Below are 19,955 nucleotides of genomic sequence, written 5' to 3' on the forward strand. Positions count from 1 at the left end.
GTGTGGAAGAGGAGTGAATAATTTCCTCAGTAACAATTAGAACTGTCACTAACCAGTGGGAGTTAGGTGAAGGGAGAATAGCATCCCAAGCAGAGCATCCAGGTGAAAGATCCCAAGGTAGGATGAAACATGGGGGGCTTGTTTTCGTCACCTTCACTGCCCATGACACCACCCTGGTCCAGGACTCCACAGTCTCTTTCTGGACAACTGCCACAGTCTTCTAAATGTGCTTGTGATTTGTCTCCCCAACCCCCTTCCCACCCCCATTGCAGTGTGTTCTCCACCCAGTAGCTGCTTTATAGGCAAAGAAACTGGGAGTCAGCAGTGACTGGCTTGGCCAAGGTTACCCAACTGTTAAGCAGCACAGCAATGAGAACCCAGCCAGTGGGACTTTGAATTAGTCAGCGGTAAGAATAGGGCTTTGGGATCAGACTGGCCTGTGGAGGGATCCTAGTTCTGTCATGTATTAGTTGAAATTCAGCATGTGACTGCCTTTTGTATTTTCAGTTTTCTCACCTGTAAAATGGGCTAATAATTACCATATAGGGTTTTAATGAGGAGTCAAAGAGGTCAAGGTTGTAGCAAGGGTTGTCAGGGGCCCCAGTGCCTTACTAGTTCAGAGTGCTGGGGCCAATATCTGCATCTTATTGCCACAGGGTTTTCTCCCAAACCACAGGCCTCTCCACACAGGCAGAGCAGAGGAATTAACACACCTAGGAGCATTCTTCGACCAATGACTGTTGGTGTATAACTATCCCAGCTCCCTTACCCATTGGGTGAAATAATTCTGAGGTATGTGTTAGGGTTCTGCAGAGAAACAGAACCAACAGGAGATTATGTCCATATATCTATATATCTTTATTATCTCTTAGTCTGTTCAGGACTCTATAACAAAAATACCATAAACTCAGTGGCTTATAAACAACAGAAATTTATTTCTTACAGTTCTGGAGGCTGGGAAGTCCAAGATCATGGGGCCAGCAGATTCAGTGCCTTCTCACTATATGCTCACATGGTAGAAGGGGGGCCTCTTTTATAAGGGCACTAATCCCATCCTTGAGGGCTCTACCCTCATGACCTAATCTACTTTCCAAAGGCCTTACCTCCTAATACCATCACCTTGGGGGTTAGAGTTTCAATATATAACTTTGGGAGGGGGATGCAAACATTCAGACTATAGCAACATCTATATCTATATATCTAGCATGAGATTTATTAGAAGGAATTGGCTCATGCAATTATGGGTACTGAGAAGTCCCATGATTTGCCATCTGCAAGCTGGACACCCAGGAAAGTTGGTGGTGTGAATTCCAGTTTGAATCGAAAGGACTGAGAACCAAGAATGCCAATGGTGTAAGTCTCAGTCCAAAGGTAGGAGAAGATTGATGTCTCAGCTTAAGCAGTCAGGCAGAGAGAATTCAACCTTCCTCTGCCTTTTTGTTTTATTTGACCCTCAAGGGGTTGATGTCCACTGTCATGGGGAGGGCAATATGCTTTACTCAGTCCACCAATTCAAATGTTAATCTTTTTCTCCAGAAATACCCTCACAGACACACCCAGAAATATTGTTTAACCAGATATCTGGGTATCCTGTGGCCCAGTCAAGTTGACACATAAAATTAACCATCACAGTGTTCTACACTATTTCCCAGAGTTCCCCAGAAGGATTAAGACCCAGATGCCTGCAAGAAATTTGCTTGACAACACTATTCACTGGCTGTCTTCCCTTCCCTGTCTCCTTTCCCTGCTACCTTACTAGTGTTTCCTGAGATCACCTTCCAAATCAACTACCTGCACTCAAATCCTTATCTCAGGGTCTGCTTCTGGGGAACCCAAACAAAGACATAAAATAATCATCTATTCATTCAACAAATATTTATTAAGCTCTTCTGTGAGTCAGACCCTGTGTAGATTGTGGAGATATAGCAGTGGACAAGGCACAGTTCATCCTGTGCTCAGGAAGCTGACAGTCTGGGGAATAGGCAATGGGGGAAGTAAATAAATAATGCCAACTTTTTGGTTAGTGATACATATTGTGAACAAAATGATGTGATAAGTAATGAGAGTAGTTTATATGGGGTGGTCAGAGAGGGCCTCTCTGAAGAGCTGATATTTAAGCTGAGACCTAAAGGATGAAAAGGGGCCTGCCATGAAACAATCTGGAGAAAGAGTATTCCAGAAAGATAATAGTAAGTAGGAGACAGGACAAGGGCAGAAGCAAGGAGAGCAGTTACCAGGCTATTGTGATGGTGGCCTGGGGTAGAGTTGTAGCAGCCCAGAATGAGAAGTGGGCAGATTTGAGACATTTTGTAGTTAGAGCTGACAGGACTTGCTGAGAGATAGAATGTGGGGGTTGAGGGAGAGGAAACAAAAATGACTCTTCAGTTCCTCCCAGTGCAACTGGAAGGATGGTTGGGTCATTTGCTGAGATGGGCTAGAATGGCAGGGATAGGTTTTTGGAGAGGATGTGTGTGTGGAAATGAAGAGTTCTGTAAAAGTTAGTTTAGAGGTGGTCTCCAGACACCTGAGGGGAGGTGCCAAGTGGGCAGCTGGACTATGGCTCTGGAACTCCAGGGAGGGTCCAGCTGGAAGGTGAATCTGAAAGTCATTAACCTATAGAGTAGGTCTGAAATAGAGTGAGAGCCTCATATGTGGATTTAAAATATCCTAGTAGCCACATCAAAAAAATAAAAAGAAACGGGTGAAATTAATTGAAATACTTCTACCGTTGTAACCACAAACTAAAAAAGAAATTAATTCAAATACTATATTTATTTAACCCAATATATCCCAACTATAACTACAACACATAATCAATATAAAAATCATTGATGAACTGTTTTACATTTTTCTGCAACATTCGGTGTGTATATTTTTTTATCTTTATCTCACATTCTTTTTGTAGTTTTTCCCCACATAGCCAATGGAGGAATTTTTTTTTTTTTTAATTTAAAATTTTTTTTAGAGAGACGGTCTCCCTCTGGTGCCCAGGCCGGAGAGCAGTGGAGCGATCCTAGCTCACTGAAGCCGCGGACTCCTGGCCTCAAGCGATCCTTCCGCCTCGGCCTCTCAAAGTGCTGGGGTTACAAGGCGTGAGCCACCGCGCCCGGCCCTGGTGTGTATTTTCCATTTAGAGCATATTTAATTTGCACTCGTCACCTTGGGAGCTCTTGATTGTCACATGCGCCAGTGGCTAGTGGCTACCACATGGTTCAGCTCAGCCACGGACGTTTTCCGAAGCCAGGAGCCTGGGTCCACCCGGAGTGTAAAGTGGATGCACTTCCGTTAGAGTGCCCGGACTGAAGTCGCAGCGGAACGGAAGTCGCGTGTATGCGCCCGTAGTGGCGGTCTGCTGAGGGGTCCGGACCAGCCGGCAGAGCGTCAGCTGCGGGACGCTGCGCCCCTCGGCTGCGGCAGGTGAGTGGCGCGCTCGGCCGCGCGGGGCTGCGCACCGGCCTGTGGGTAGCGCCTGGGGCAGGAGGGGCCGCGCAGCCCTGGAAATGCGCGGTGCTCAAGGGGAGGATGGACAGTGGTTACAGCGCGGGGCCTGGAGTCGGGGTTCGCACCCTATCCTGCTGTCTAATTCCGTGTGACCTTGGGCACATCACTCCCCTGCCTCCGAGCCTTGGCTTCGTCACCTGTGACGGGGGGATGATAGTAGAAACTGCCTCACAGAGTTCCTGTGAGGATTAAATGCAGTAACCCACGGGAAGCGCTTTGCACCTCGCCTAACACATTGTAACCATCCCATGTTTGGCATGTCGGGCTGTGGTTCCATCGCCATTACCGACTCCCAAGATTAATTTCGAGCCCCCACAGAGGCTTCTGCACTGTGCTATGCAAAGCATTTTGCTTGTGCTATCACAGTTGATCTCACAGTAGACTCATGGAGACAGGTATTATTAGCCTCATTTTACATATGAAGACATGGAGGCACCCAGAGTTTGACAGATGCCCAAGGTATACCTCGCTAGGCAGCAGTGGGGTTAGATTCGGACTCTAAGGTCCATACTCTTAACCAGGATTCTCTAATACTGCCCATGAAAGCAGGTGTGTGCTGTGAATGTGTGGTTACTGAAGACTTACTGTATCCCACGTTGGGTGTTTAATATTTTATTTAATTCTCATAACACCTTTGGGGGGAGAGCTGCTACTTTTATCATTATTTTACAGATGTGGAATTGCCGGCTCAGAGACAGGAATCTGTCTTGCCAAACATCACACCACAATTAAGGGGTAGAAATGGGTGATCTTAAAGCTCACACCAAAAGTCTACTGTTCTCTGACACTTGAAAGTAGGTTAGTTATTGCTCTTGCCTAAGTGCCGGTAGCAGACACAGCAGGTGATCAGGCTGGGAGGGTAATGGGCCACATCTACTCATCATACATGTATAGCATCTGCCATGAGCCATTTGTTAGAATGGCAGATGCTTAAGGTGTAGAAAGGCTTCCAGGAACCTCCCAGCTTACAAGAGATGGCAGAAGTGTCAGTATTAATTACAATAACAGCAAAGTATGATAAGTCTTGTGATAGTTATGAAGAGAGCTTTGAGAACCCCGAGGTCCCAAGGAGGACCCCACCTAGGCTTTGGGTATAGTGGCTAGGGCCAGCTTCCTGGAGGAAACAGAGAGCTCAAAATAGCATAGGGTTGTACACACCACTAGAGGGAAGTTATGCCAGCCAGAGAGAACAGCAGGTGTAAAAGCCTAGAAGATAGTGAAGATTAACACAAACATGTCTGGCATGGCTGGAATGAGGCAGTCAGGCCATAGACATGGGGTCCCTTAAAAATACGTGGTGAAAAGTGTGGCTTCAGCTCCTGTACTTTAGTCACCTAAGTCTCTTCCTGAGAGGCAACTATTGTTTCTTATGCATTCTAGAGATACTGCACTCTAGATATGGCACTTATAAATGTGTACCTCAATATTCCTGGCCTCTTTCCCCACAGATTCAAGAATAGCATGCTATAGGTAGCACTGAGCACTTTGCTTCCTTGATTTTGTCAGTCTTATTTTCTAACAGTTTCGCCTTATTCCATTCAATGGATGTGTCAGTATTTATTTAACTAGTCTCCTATTAATGACATTTAGATCTTATTCATTTGCTGTTAGAAACACTGATGCATTGAATAGCCTTATACAGAGGTCATTTTGCACGTGTGTATCTGTAGGATAAATGCCTAGGAATGGAAATGTTTGATCAAAGGGTTTGTACGTTTGTAATTTTGATGAAAAGTGGCAAATTGTCATCCATAAAGGTTGTGCTGTTTTCCACGCCCAAGTGTGAGAGGGTCTGGGTGGGAAGTTCAAAGGCAATAATTAGAGACTTTTGAAGGGTAGAAGGAGTCACTGATCAGGCGTACAGTGCCCCATGTTAGATGCTTTCGTTTTGAAGGAGCTGGAAGACAGATACCCTCAGACAGTGTTTTCACAGTATTAGGTGGCAGTGTTGTGAGGTGCCCATGGGCACAAGCTTTGTAGTCATACAGAACTTCGAGTCCTGGCTCCACTGCTTACTGGCTGCAGGAGTTTAGGTAAGTTTCTCAGCCTCTCTATTTCCTCATCTCAGAATAAGAATTGTAATATTTCTGTTGCCTAGGATTGCTGTGAAGATTTGACTAGTTAACACACTTAAAGCCCTGGGAACTGTTTCTGGCACAAGGTGCTATTTTGTTATTTTGTTAAAGGACTTTCTACGTCATCTCTGCTACTGCTTGGAGTTGCCTCTCATCTCTGGCACTCCTTTGTGTGGTCTTGGGTAAATTGCCTCAGTTTTTTCATCTGTAAAATAGAGACAATATTATTAAGAGTGCCTTCTTTATGGGCTTGAGGAGTAAATGAATGAATACACCTCAAGCACTCAGACCAGTACCCTGTACATAGTGTTCAATAAATGCTTGTGATGTCTGTCTTCTTTTGCAGAGATTGGGCTGTTTAGTGCCATGCATCCTTTACAATGTGTCCTCCAAGTGCAGAGGGCTCTGAGGTGGGGGCCGTTGGCCTCTGTGTCCTGGATGTTGCTCAGGACCTGCAGGGAACACAGCAGTCTCCCCAGTACCACATGTCCCAGTCCAGAGAGGCAGGAGGATGGAATTCAGAAGGATTTCAGCTCCAGACTGGCCACTGGACCGACTTTTCAACATTTTTTAAGAAGTGCCTCAGCTCCTCAAGAGAAGCTGTTTTCTCCAGAAGTGGAGGACCCACCCCCCTATCTCACAGTGGATGAACTTCTAGGAAGGCAGAGAAAAGGTTGGTTTTGCTTCTCCTATCCCTTGTTCTTTTCCAGCATTCATGGCCTGATTCTTTTTTTTTTTGAGAGAGAGTCTCCCTCTGTTGCCCGAGCTAGAGTGCCGTGGTATCAGCCTCGCTCACAGCAACCTCAGACTCCTGGGCTCAAGCAATCCTACTGCCTCAGCCTCCCGAGTCGCTGGGACTACAGGCATGCACCTCCATGCCTGGCTAATTTTTCTATATATATTTTTAGCTGTCCACATAATTTCTTTCCATTTTTAGTAGAGACGGATTCTCGCTCTTGCTCAGTCTGGTCTCGAACTCCTGAGCTCAAACAATCCTCCTGCCTCGGCCTCCCACAGTGTTAGGATTACAGACGTGAGCCACCGCGCCTGGCCTGCCTGATTCTTTAATTGTTCTTTTATTACAGACAGGGCTTTGGAAGGTTCACGGTGTGGGAAGCCTGCTTAGTTATGGAATCATCAGACTCTACCAAGTAACATGAATATTAAGAAACTCTTAGTGTTGGCCACATGTGACTAGGGTAGGGTAGAAGTCCTGGGAGTCCTCTTTTTGGTTCTTTGGTTACTTTTGGAAACTTTGTAATCTCTGTTCTAATTTTTAGTTCATCTAAGTTAGAAGGCAACTTTTACAATTGGTGCTATAGAAATTTACTCTGTACTTGGGCAGAAGTTTTCTTAGAAACACTATGTGATAAGTTAAAATACCTCTTTAAAAAATAATTTGGGGCCAGGTGCAGTGGTGTATACCTGTAGTCCCCACTACTAGGGAGGCTGAGGCAAGAGGATCATTTGAGTCCAGGAGTTTGAGGTTGCTGTGAGCTACAGTGATGCCACTGCACTCCACCTGGGGCAACAGAGCAAGACTCTGTCTCAAAAAAAAAAAAAAAATTTGAGTCAGGTGTGGTGGCTCACACCTGTAATCCCAGCACTTTGGGAAGCCAAGTGGGGAGTATTTTTTTATTTTTTTTTTTGAGACAGAGTCTCACTCTGTTGCCCAGGCTAGAGTGAGTGCCGTGGCATCATCCTAGCTCACAGCAACCTCAAACTCCTGGACTCAAGCGATCCTTCTGCCTCAGCCTCCCGAGTAGCTGGGACTACAGGCATTTGCCACCATGCCCGGCTAATTTTTTCTATATGTATTTTTAGCTGTCTATATAATTTCTTTCTATTTTTAGTAGAGACGGGGTCTCACTCTTGCTCAGGCTGGTCTCGAACTCCTGAGCTCAAATAATCCGCCCGCCTCAGCCTCCCAGAGTGTTAGGATTACAGGCGTGAGCCACCACGCCCGGCCAGGGAGTATTTCTTGAGGCCAGGAGTTCAAGACCAGCGTGGGCAGCATAGCAAGACCCCAACTGTACAACAAATTAAAAAAAATTAGCCAGACGTGCTGGCACATTCTTGTAGTCCCACTTACTCAGGAGGCTGAGGTGGGAGAATTACTTGAGCCCAGGAGTTGGAGGTTGCAGTGAGCTATCATTATATCACTGCACTCCAGCCTGGATGACAAAGTGAGACCCTATCTCTTAAAAAACAAACAAACAAGCGGAAAAAAAAAAAAAAAAAAAAACCCACACAATTTGAAGAGACGTTGAAGGACAACTAGACCTTTTCCTGTTTACCCTGTTTCTTAGACATGTCCCTTCATAATTCTTAAAGATTTGTTTGTGATCATGTGGTGCAACTTATTTGTATCTTGCTTTTTTTTTTTTTTGAGACAGAGTCTTGCTCTGTTGCCCAAGCTAGAGTGCCGTGGTGCCAGCGTAGCTCACAGCAACCTCAAATTCCTGGGCTTAAGAGATCCTCCTGCCTCAGCCTCCCAAGGAGCTGGGACTACAGGCATGCACCACCATGCCCAGCTAATTTTTTCTATTTATTTTTCGTTGTCCAGCTAATTTCTTTCTGTTTTTAGTGAAGACGAGGTCTCGCTCTTGCTCAGGTTTTTCTCGAACTCTTGACCTTGAGCGATCCTCCCGCTTCAGCCTCCCAGAGTGCTAAGATTATAGGTGTAAGCTACCACGCCTGGCCGTATCTTGCTATTTTTCCAAACACTACAATCTTTGTAGTTAGTTTTTTAAAAATTGTTACAAGATATCTCATTGTGCTCTACCATGATTTTTTTCAACTATTTCCCTGTGGTTGGACATTAGATTGTTTCAAAAATTTTTATTTTACAAATAATACTGTAATAAATATCTTCATATGTCTATATTTGCTTTTATTAACTTATTTTTCCAGAATAAATCTCTAGGAGTTGAATTAGTAAATTAGTAAATCAAGTAGTATGTACAGTTTGTGACTCTTGCTTTGTTCCCATCCTTTATAATTCATGTTCCCGTTGGTGTTTTCAATTTTTAGACAAAGAAAATAAGCCAAGGAAGGTTTTAAAAAAGATTGATGTTTTCTTTTTTTCTTTCTTTTAAAATAACTGCTGTTTTCTCTTGGTTTTCATATGATTGTCATTCAACTTTTAACTCCATTTGGAATTTATTTGATTCTGGAATTAAAGCCTGCTGGTAGGGCAGGGGTTGATCTAGGAATATAGACTGAAGGGGCTGCCGGAGTGTGAAATTCACGTTCTTACAACCACATGCAGAATTTGTGTCTTAATTCATAACACAACCTTGCTTTCATTTAAGATGTTTAAAGTTACTGTGAGAAGGTGCATCATTTTTATTTGGTGGCTTTATGTACCCTCTGGTCACTGCTGCTTTTAATACTTCCAGTGGCTGGGGAACCTCTCCATTTTGAGACAGAGGAGTATAACATGTGGATTAAGCTTATTTTCCCCTCAGGCTGGTAAACACCATCAGCTAGTCTTTCCTTTCCTAATTGTTTTATAACCATGTTTCCTTGATTCTCAAGTACTTGTTTTCCCCATATTTTAAATGACATGGCTTATAATTGGTGTGTATATATAATGTAGTATTTCTTTTGTTCTGAAAGGCTGTCATTACTTTTGGAGTACATCTAGCAATTAATGTTAGAATTGAGACAACAGGGGATTTGGTGGATAACAAGCTGCCTAAGATGCTTCTGGGGCATTTGGGAAGGAGACCTTTTGAAACATTTGGCTCCTTGTCTGCCTACCATGGAATCCTCCTCTCATTGCAGTCTACTTTGAGACCTATGGTTGCCAGATGAATGTGAACGACACAGAGATAGCCTGGTCTATCTTACAGAAGAGTGGCTACCTGCGGACCAGTCATCTGCAAGAGGTGCGTGCATTTCCTACTTCCCCTGGTTTCCTGGGCCTGGGTGAGCCTCTGCATTTGTGCCAGTTCTTAGAGCGGTATCAGGAACCGGGTGCCACCTGGTGTGAGAGAGTTCCTTTGGGTGAAGTGTTTACCATGGGACTGAGTGTACTTTTGTTCCAGCTATTTTTGAAACTTTTATGGTAATATGCACCTGCAGGTAAAGAGCTAAGTTAAAAAATTGGTTGTGGGGCGGGGAGATAGTGTTTAATGGGTGCAGCATTTTAGTTGGGAAAGATGAAATAGTTATGGAGGTAGATGGTAGTAATGGTTGCATGATAATGCAACTGTTTTTAATGCCACGGAAGTGCATACTTAAAAGTGGTTAAAACGATGAATTTTATATTGTGTATATTTTACCACAATAATAAAAATAATAAAGGGCCGCAGGGCAGTGATTCTGCAAGGCTAATTTCAAAGATTGTAACTTCCCTTTTTTGCTTTGCTCTCCATCCAGGCTGATGTGATCCTCCTTGTCACATGTTCTATCAGGTAGGAATTTGTTCTTTCCCTAGGAGTGAGTATCATCTTATGTAATAGTGCCAGAGCTAAGGGTGTGTGGCTGGCCTACCTGTGGGGATGGCCCAACAACACCTGTCAGTAGGACTTGCGGTTTTCCCACAGTGAAGAGGGTCTTGATACAACTGGCTGAATCTACTGAGCATGTACCATGTGTCAAATTCTGTGTGAGCACTGTACGTGCGTCAGCAAATTTAATTCTCACAACATCCCTGTGAGGTTGGTGCTGTTATAGGTGAGGAAACAGAGTGTGCTGAGCCACCCAACTTTTCCTGAGGTTTTTCTTTTGACTAATGGCACATGTTTATGATGCAGCTGCCTGGGCTAGGGTACAGTGACTTGGGGAGAGAGTTCTAAACAGAAGTGGGTGGCATCCATCAGAGGTGAACATACCCTCTTTCTTACTTTGTTTCTGTGTACAATGCATGCTAGTGTTAATGTTTCCACAGCTGGCTATATCATCAATTAATTAATCTGACATTTTCTTTCTGAGGGCCTTTGCTGTATGACACTGAATTGGATGCTCTGGGGGATTCAGAAATGAACCCTTCCTCCATGGAGCCTGGCTAGAAGGAGCTTAGTTTAATATGGGAACTAAGATAGATGTACAGTTAGCTTTAACATCTGGCAGAAAATGCTAGTAAAAATTCAAACACTAGGCCGGGCGCGGTGGCTCACGCCTGTAATCCTAGCTCTGGGAGGCCGAGGCGGGTGGATCGCTCGAGGTCAGGAGTTCGAGACCAGCCTGAGCAAGAGTGAGACCCCGTCTCTACTAAAAATAGAAAGAAATTATCTGGCCAACTAAAAATATATATACAAAAAAAAATTAGCCGGGCATGGTGGCTCATGCCTGTAGTCCCAGCTACTAGGGAGGCTGAGGCAGTAGGATCGCTTAAGCCCAGGAGTCTGAGGTTGCTGTGAGCTAGGCTGATGCCACGGCACTCACTCTAGCCCGGGCAACAAAGTGACACTCTGTCTCAAAAAAAAAAAAAAAAAAAAAAATTCAAACACTAAAGAAAATGAAATTGCTAAGTATAGTTAAGGTAGAAGGGAAGTTAAAGGGTGGACAAACTCCCTAACAGAGAGTTGGGGAAGGCTTTGTGAAGTAGATTGTTTCTGCATTTGGCTTAAAGCCTTGTCAGGATTTGGAGGTGTGCAGGAAGGGTGTCATTGTAGAAAAGGTGAATTATAGCAAGTGGTGCTTCTTCAGTTGGCCTCCCACCTACCATCCCTAAGCCTAAATGGTAGATGTTCATTTAAAGGTTGAGGGTGGTTTTCATTTTCTTCCCATTGTCCCACTGTCTTAGATTGCTCTGTAGTTTTTTTTTTTTAGTTCAGTTTTGCCTCTTTTGATCTCTGTAGGGAGAAGGCTGAGCAGACCATCTGGAACCGTTTACATCAGCTTAAAGCCTTAAAGACAAGGCGGCCCCGCTCCCGGATGCCCCTGAGGATTGGGATTCTAGGTATCTGGTAATTTGTGGGTTTTGTAAGTTTTGAGACTTGGACTCTGTGTGTCTTTCCTTTTTTTTAGATGGGGTCATCCAAGCTGGATGGTCATCCAGTCTTGAACTCCTGAGGCTCAAGGGATCTTCCTGCTTCAGCCTCCTGAGTAGCTAGGACTACAGGTGCATACCACCATGCCCAGCTATTTTTTAAATTTTTTGTAGAGATGGGGTCTTGCTCTGTTGCCCAGGCTGGTCTTGAACTCCTGGCCTCAAGTGATCCTCGTGCCTTGGCCTCCCAGAGTGCTGGGATTATAGGCCTGAGCCACAACACCTGGCCTCCATGTATCTTTATATGCTAGAGTTTCCTTTTTTTTTTTTCACTTCTTTTTTTTTCTTTTTCTTTTTGGTAGAGATGGGGTCTCACTCTTGCTCAGGCTGGTCTTGATCTCCTGAGCTCAAGTGATCCTTCCACCTTGGCCTCCTAGAGTGCTAGGATTACAGGCATGAGTCAATGTGCCTGGCCTAGAGTTTCCTTTAGAGGCTGTATTCTCAGTGTATGAAGAAATCTTGTACACCTCATATAACTTTTATACTTAATGCCAGAGGCTGTAGGATTAAATGAGATAAAGCTCATAAAAGGGCTTTTCATAGTTCCTTGAAGTAATAGGTGTTCAGAAAGTGGTATATCCTACCTAGAGTCTAGTGTGGCTCATGGTGGCACAGAGTTAGGACATAATTTGCAATCTGAAGGGGCAGCATGAATTTCCAACGTAAGTGTCTTTCATCTTGACTCCTGAAGCACGCCCAAGTGAAGATCTAGATCTGTATTCACCAGTATGGTAGCCACTGGCCACATGGAGTTATTTAAATTTAATTAAAATTAAAGAAAATTGAAAATTCACTTCTTTAGTCACATTAGCCACATTTTAATTGCTCAGTAGCCACATGTGACTAGGGGATCCCAGGTTGGACCGCACCCCTAATCATTTCCATCCAGCACATTTCATCATCTTATTCGAAAGTTCTGTTGGGCATTTCTGATCTTGATTGCTGAGAAACATATTTCAGAAATAAATATTCTGTACCCTCTCTGTCCCAGAATTTAGTTAATATATTTAACTTTATGGAAAACAGACTATCTCCATTGTGAAATAATTAAATTAATCCCTCCTAATGATGGGTCAACACACAGTTGGAGCACCTCCAGTCTTATAGATTCATGTAGTAAGAGATGCAGGAGGATGGAAGGGGAAGCTGAAATGTTTCGTTCCATTTCAGTTTCTTCATTATAGAAGCCCCTGGGTATATATCTATTAGGAATTTCAGAAATCCCAAGAATAATTTTTTTAAATAATTGTGGTAAAGTATACATAAAATTACCATCATAATCCTTTTTAAGTATACAGTTCTATGGCACTAAGTGTATTCACCTTGTTCTGCAACCATCACCACCATCTAGCTCCAGAACTTTTTTATCTTCCCAGAAATTACATACTAAATAAATAATAACTCCCCACCCATTGTCCCCTTCCTTTAGCCCCTGGCAATCACTGTTCTACTCTTTGTTATGAATTTAACTACTCCAGAAACCTCATATAAGTGGAATCATACAATATTTGTCTTTTTATGACTGGCTTATTTTACTTTGCATAATGTCTTCAAGGTTCACATGCTGTTAATACATGTTATATCATGTGTCAGAATTTCTTTCCTTTTTAAGGCTGAATAATAATTCCATTGTGTGTATATACTACATTTGGTTTATGTGTTCATTCATTGATGGACACTTGGGTTGCTTCCATCTTTTGGCTATTGTGAATAATATTGCCATGAACGTGGGTATACAACCAAGAATGGTTCTTAAGCAAGTGCTTTCAAAGTGTGTTTGTAATAAGGTGGACTGTAAAATTTTATAGCCTTAATAACACACTGTTTTTTTTAGAATATGGAAAATACCAGCCTAAATTGTTAACTCTGTTCTTTTTTTTTTTTTTTTTTGAGACAGAGTCTTGCTCTGTCACCTGGGCCAGAGTACAGTAGCATCATCATAGCTCATTACAACTTCAAACTCCTGGGCTCAAGCAATTCTCTTGCCTTAGCCCCCCTGGTAGCTTGGACTACAGGCACATGCTACCATGCCTGCTAACTTTTTCTATCTTTTACAGATATGGAGGTCTCACTTTTGCTCAGGCTGGTCTCAAACTTCTGGCTTCAAGTGATTCTCTCACCTCGGCCTCTCAGAGTGCTAGGATTACAGGAATGAGCCACTGTACCTGGCCCCGTTAACTAATTTCTTACATGTTTTAACAAGTATTATGGGCTAGAAGACAGGGAGAAAGGGTATAAGTGTAGTTGTATATAAGTAAGTGTCTGACACAAAATATATATATATTTTTATATCAGGCTAAATAATTTTCAACTGAAAGAAAAGGTGGTTCATGTCTTGAAAGGTTTTTGGATGGTCATTTAATTTTTTCTGAGCATTTAATTTAATTGTTCTAGAACCCTTTTCCTGTGATTTTCTTGTATAGAAAGATTCAAGTTCCAGTGCTATGTGTGTGTTGGTCAAATTGGAAGGATGATACTAAACTCTTAGAGAAGTTTTCTGTGCCCTGGTTTCTAATTCAAGCTAGAGATGATTGTAGTGAGAAGAAGCCAAGAAACTAGATGAATATGGGAAATTGTTGCTTTGCTCTCCAGGCTGCATGGCTGAGAGGTTGAAGGAGGAGATTCTCAACAGGGAGAAAATGGTGGATCTTTTGGCTGGTCCAGATGCCTATCGGGACCTTCCTCGGCTGCTGGCTGTCGCCGAGTCGGGCCAGCAAGCTGCCAACGTGCTGCTCTCTCTGGACGAGACCTACGCTGATGTCATGCCAGTCCAGACGAGCCCCAGTGCCACTTCTGCCTTTGTGTGAGTCACTGCCCAAGAGATGGGAAGTGAGCCTCTCCTTTCTTTGTCACTTTTGAAATAACATGTTAATTTTATTACATTAAAAAAAGGTAATACATACACATGGTACAAAAGACAAAAAATGGTATATTAAGATTTCCTCACACCCACCACCCCCTCTCTTACACCACTTCTCAAAGGCAGCCATGTGTATAGTTTCTTACATAATCCTTTCAGAAATATTCATCGCATATGCATTCATATATCTATGTGGGAACTTTCCTTTCCTCTCTTTTTTTTACACAAGTAATAGTAAACTTTTCTGTACTAAAAAAGGTTTTTTTCACTAAAAAAAAAATTTGGACTTTTCTGATTTAAAAATTTTTTCGTTAAAAAATTTTTTAAGTTAAAAAAAGTAAAAATTTGTTTACAAAATCATTTATATTTATTGAAAAATATGTGGAAAAGATAGAAAACCATAAAGAAGAAAGTTGAAGTTACCTATACTCCCACTACCTGACGATAAACACTATTATGTTGATGTATATCATTCCTGTCCTTGTCCTTTGTCTTTGTGTGTGTTTATTTATAAAAATTGGCTCTTGTACTTAACAACAGTTAGTACTAACTAACAGTTTTATAACATTTTCTTATTTAATATGGTGAATATTTCTTATGGCATTAACTTTTCTATAGCAGAGGTTGGCAAATGGCTTACTACTTTAATTTTGTAAATAAAGTTTTATTGGAATACAGTTATGCCCATTCCTTTACATATTGCCTATGGCTGCTTTTGCCACTGCAACAGCAGAGCTGAGTAATTTTAACATAGACTGTGGACTGCAAAGCCTCAAATATTTACTATCTGGTTTTTTACAGACGAAGTTTGCCAACCTCTGTTCATTTTAATGGCTATCCAATGTTCTGTTGTTGGAATGGTTAGTAAAAATAGTAGCTAACATTTATTAAACAATTCTTCAGTGAACATCTTTGATACATATTGGTAATTATTTCCTTAAGATAAGTTGAGGCTGGCTTTCATATGTAGGATGGAAATGAAAGAGAGTGATTTAACTCAGATACTAGCAGCTGGATCAGAATGAATGAGAAGTGCAGCATCCTGTGTTTTAAATCTGGGGTCTCTTTCCCCTACACACACACACACACACACACACACACATATGTATATACTTTGTAATATTATTTTTTTCTGGTCTGGATTAACAAGTCCAAATAGTATACTCATAAAAACAGTAGAAAGTCCAGGTTTAAGTCTGTACTCTATGTCTTCACCACTGTGCCTCTTTGGGCTAACGACTATATCTGTCAGTTACAGTCTGGTTTATATTTTGCGATTAGATACCACTTTTTGAAGATAAAGAAATCTTTGCCTTAGTGCTTCTGAGATCTCAGATTGGTCCTGTGCGAGCATAGTAGCAAGAGGGTTCAGAGCCAGAGAGTGATGCCATGGGAGCTGTGACCTGCTCCTTGGGTTGCATCAGGACACCCAGCTACTGTTACTAAGTTCTGGTACTTTCTTCCCCAGGTCAATCATGCGAGGCTGTGACAACATGTGCAGCTACTGCATCGTTCCTTTCACACGTGGCCGGGAGAGGAGTCGGCCTGTTGCTTCCATTCTGGAGGAAGTGAGGAAGCTTTCTGAGCAGGTAAAGAGTTCTGTAGGCTCTCTTGCTGTGAGCATGTTTGGGGGAGGATGAGGACAACCATTCTAATTTTCAGCCTATGCTTTCTCTAAGTTGTAGAAGTTTGGGACCATGCCTGGCAAGAAAGAAATACCTGGGTGTACCTTTGTTTTGCTGCCCACAAATTATAGGCAGGTCCACTGTGAAGTTTGCTTAGGAGGCAGCACAGTGGGATGGAGACAGCATGAGGTTAGAATGAGGTGAGTTTTTAGTAGGCCAAGGACAAGGCCAGTGTGCAGTGGCATCATCACAGCTCACAGCAACCTCAAACTTGTGGGCTCTGGTGATCCTCCTGCCTCAGCCTCCCGAGTAGCTGGGACTACAGGTACACGCCACCATGCCTGGCTAATTTTTTAAATTTTTTGCAGAGACTGTATTGCTCAGGCTGGTCTTGAACTTGGGGCTTCAGTGATCCTCCTGCCTGGGATTACAGACATTAGCCACCACACCCAGCCTGTTTTTTTCTTATTGATAAAGTTATTTCAAAGTAGACTGTGGCATTTTACCTATAAGCAATTATGCATATTTAAAAAATAAGGATTTTTCAGTACCATTAGTTCTTCTAGTAAGATTAACAAAAATTGCTACATACCACCTCATCCTAGTCCATTGTTATTCAGATTTTCCCAATTGTCCCTTAAATCTTTCTGCATTTGGTTTTTATGTGTTTTTATATGTATATATTTTACTTAGTTTTATATCCTACTTTTTTTCTAAAATAAACTTTTTTTTGTTTTTTTTTGAGACAGAGTCTCACTCTGTTTCCTGGGCTAGAGTGCCATGGCATCAGCCTAGCTCACAGCAACCTCAGACTCCTGGGCTCAAGCAATCCTCCTGCCTCAGCCTCCCAAGTAGCTGAGACTACAGGCATGTGCCATCATGCCCGGCTAATTTTTTCTCTATATATTTTTAGTTGGCCAGATAATTTCTTTCTATTTTTTTAGTAGAGACAGGGTCTTGCTCTTGCACAGGCTGGTCTTGAACTCCTGAGCTCAAACAATCCCTCCGGCTCGGCCTCCCAGAGAGCTAGGATTACAGGCATGAGCCACCACGTCTGGCCCTAAAATAAACTTTTTATTTTGGAATGACTTTACATTTACAGAAAAGTTGCAGAGATAGTATGTAGAGTTTCCTCTAATGTTAACATGTTACTTTGATACGTTTGTCAAAACTATGAGATTAGTATTGATATGTTACTGTTAAGGGAGTTTAGACTTTATTTAGATTTAAATACGGTTGCAGTTATTTCTGTAAATTTGAAATTAGGTCAAAATAAAGTTATAAAAGAAGTCTGTATAGCAACTATTATTTTCTTTCTGATATTTTATAATGCAAATTTTCAAACACATAAGTTGAAAAACTAATACAATAAACATGATTGTTAACATTTGGTCATATTTGCTTTCTCCACCTATCTCTATGCATGTATAAATATATTTTTTCCAAACTACTTGAAAGTAAATTATAGATATCAGGGCACATAACCCTAGATTCTTCAGTGTCTATCTCCTAAGAATAATAATTTTTCTCAGCCAGGCATGGTGGCTTACATCTGTAGTCCTAGTGACTCGGGAGACTGAGGCAGGAGGATTACTTGAGCCCAGGAGGTGGAGGCTGCAGTGAGCTGTGATTGTGCCACTGTAGTCCAGTCTGAATGACAGAGCAAGACCCCACCTCTAAAAGAAAACCATAATATCATTATCATTATATAAGAAGATTAATAACTAACTAATATCATCTAATAAGCAGTCCATATTCAAAATTTCTTAGTTGTCCAAAATATCTTTTATTGCTGTTTTATTGTCAAACCAAGATCCAATCAAGATTTGTGCAGTTGGGCCAGGTGCAGTGGCTTACGCCTGTAATCCTACCTCTCGGGGAGGCCGAGGCGGGTGGATCACTCAAGGTCAGGAGTTCGAGACCAGCCTGAGCAACAGCGAGATCCTGTCTCTATTAAAAATAGAAAGAAATTATCTGGCCAACTAAAATATATATAGAAAAAATTAGCCGGGCATGGTGGCACATGCCAGTAGTCCCAGCTACCTGGGAGGCTGAGGCAGTAGGATCGCTTAAGCCCAGAAGTTTGAGGTTGCTGTGAGCTAGGCTGACGCCATGGCACTCACTGTAGCCTGGGCAACAAAGTGAGACCCTGTCTCCAAAAAAAAAAAAAAAAAAAGATTTGTGCAGTTGTATTTGGTTGTTATATCTTTGCAGTCTCTCTTAATCTAAAAGAGCCCTTTCACTTTTTTTGTTGTTGTTTGCTTTAAACGATATATTAACTTTTTGAAGAGATCAGACATGAGTCTGGATTTGTCTGATTGCTTCCTCATGTTGTCGTTTAATAGATTCCCCGGAATTCTGGTAACTGGAAGTTAGGTGTAAAAGCTTGATTCCTTTCGGTTAGATATTATTGATGAGAATACTTTATTTACTCATATTATATAACATTCAACTGACAGAATGGGTCATAAATTAACCATTATTATTGAACATTGAGTTTGTTCCAGTTTATTTTTTTTTGCTATTCTAAATAATGTCTTTTTCTTTCTTTTTTTTGAGGCAGAGTCTCACTCTGTTGCCCAGGCTAGAGTGCTGTGGTGTCAGCCTAGCTCACAGCAACCTCAAACTCTAGGGCTCAAGCAATCCTTCTGCCTCATCCTCCAGAGTAGCTGGGACTACAGGCATGTGCCACCATGCCCAACTAATTTTTTCTATGTATATTTTTAGTTGTCTAGATAATTTCTTTCTATTTTTGGTAGAGACGGGGTCTGGCTCTTGCTCAGGCTGGTCTCGAACTCCTGACCTTGAGTGATCTGCCCGCCTCGGTCTCCCAGATTGCTAGGATTACAGGTATGAACCACCACGCCCAGCCCTAAATAATGTCTTGAAGATTAATTTTTACATAAGGTTTTATTCTGAAGTTCACTTCTTTAGATAAGATGCCCAAACATGAAATTATTGGGTTAAAGACACACATATTAGCAGATATAGTCTTATAAAATGTATTTCTTAAATAATAAGGCTTAAAAGTTGAAATGACTGCTTGATCTGTGGGCTGCAAAAATGATGTTGTGTTAGCAGGCATGAAAGCAACATTAATTTCTTTGTACATCTCCATCATGGCTCTTGGTAAGTTCAGCTAATTTTTAACTAATGAGTCATCATGAAGCTTCCCAACAAACTTGTTTTCAATATACTTTCCCTTTTTTAGGGGCTGAAAGAAGTGACACTTCTTGGTCAGAATGTTAATAGTTTTCGGGACAATTCAGAGGTCCAGTTCAACAATACAGTGTCTACCAACCTCAGCCGTGGCTTCACCACCAACTATAAAACCAAGCAAGGGGGGCTTCGTTTTGCTCACCTTCTGGATCAGGTCTCCAGGGTAGATCCTGAAATGAGGATTCGCTTCACCTCTCCCCACCCCAAGGATTTCCCTGATGAGGTGGGTGTCAGCAGTTAGTTACCTGTGATGAAGTGATATCAGTATCATTAAGCATGCCAAAGCCTCGACCTGAGAGGGCTGCAGCAGAGACCTTGAGTCATGCTGGGGGAGCCTGTCTCGTATTGCTATGTTATTGTCTGGATCTACTGGCTCTTTGGAAAGATTTAAATTAAGGTGTGTACTTTGTTTTTTTAGACATAATGCTATTGCACACTTAATAGACTAAAGTGTAATGTGAACATTTGCATTGGGAAACCAAGAAATTTGTGTGACTCGCTTTATTGCAATATTTGCTTTATTGTGGTGGTCTGGAACCAGACCTGTAATGTCTCTGAGGTATGCTTGTAGTGGGCCAAAGGTACTAAGCACAGTGCCTGGGAATAGCCCACATGTGAAACCTTTTTTGAAGGCTTTTTGTTTTGGTGAAATGTCTGTCTTTTGGCCCCCACAC

The 19,955-nt window shown here is 42.1% G+C and overlaps 1 protein-coding gene across 1 annotated transcript in view; it reads left to right on the plus strand.

Annotated features, from left to right (window-relative positions):
* Positions 1 to 3,312: 3,312 nt before the first annotated feature.
* CDK5RAP1 (CDK5 regulatory subunit associated protein 1) overlaps positions 3,313 to 19,955 on the plus strand; it is a 32,290-nt gene continuing 15,647 nt past the window's right edge. The window contains exons 1-8 of the mRNA XM_045528814.1: positions 3,313 to 3,417; positions 5,923 to 6,249; positions 9,366 to 9,469; positions 9,963 to 9,997; positions 11,387 to 11,487; positions 14,170 to 14,380; positions 15,906 to 16,026; positions 19,274 to 19,504. Of these exons, the coding sequence (XP_045384770.1) occupies positions 5,943 to 6,249; positions 9,366 to 9,469; positions 9,963 to 9,997; positions 11,387 to 11,487; positions 14,170 to 14,380; positions 15,906 to 16,026; positions 19,274 to 19,504 (1,110 nt within the window). The 5' untranslated portion in view covers positions 3,313 to 3,417; positions 5,923 to 5,942. The remainder of the gene's footprint in view (positions 3,418 to 5,922; positions 6,250 to 9,365; positions 9,470 to 9,962; positions 9,998 to 11,386; positions 11,488 to 14,169; positions 14,381 to 15,905; positions 16,027 to 19,273; positions 19,505 to 19,955) is intronic.

This window comes from Lemur catta, chromosome 17 (assembly GCF_020740605.2).
Source record: "Lemur catta isolate mLemCat1 chromosome 17, mLemCat1.pri, whole genome shotgun sequence".
Taxonomy (NCBI): Eukaryota; Metazoa; Chordata; class Mammalia; order Primates; family Lemuridae; genus Lemur; species Lemur catta.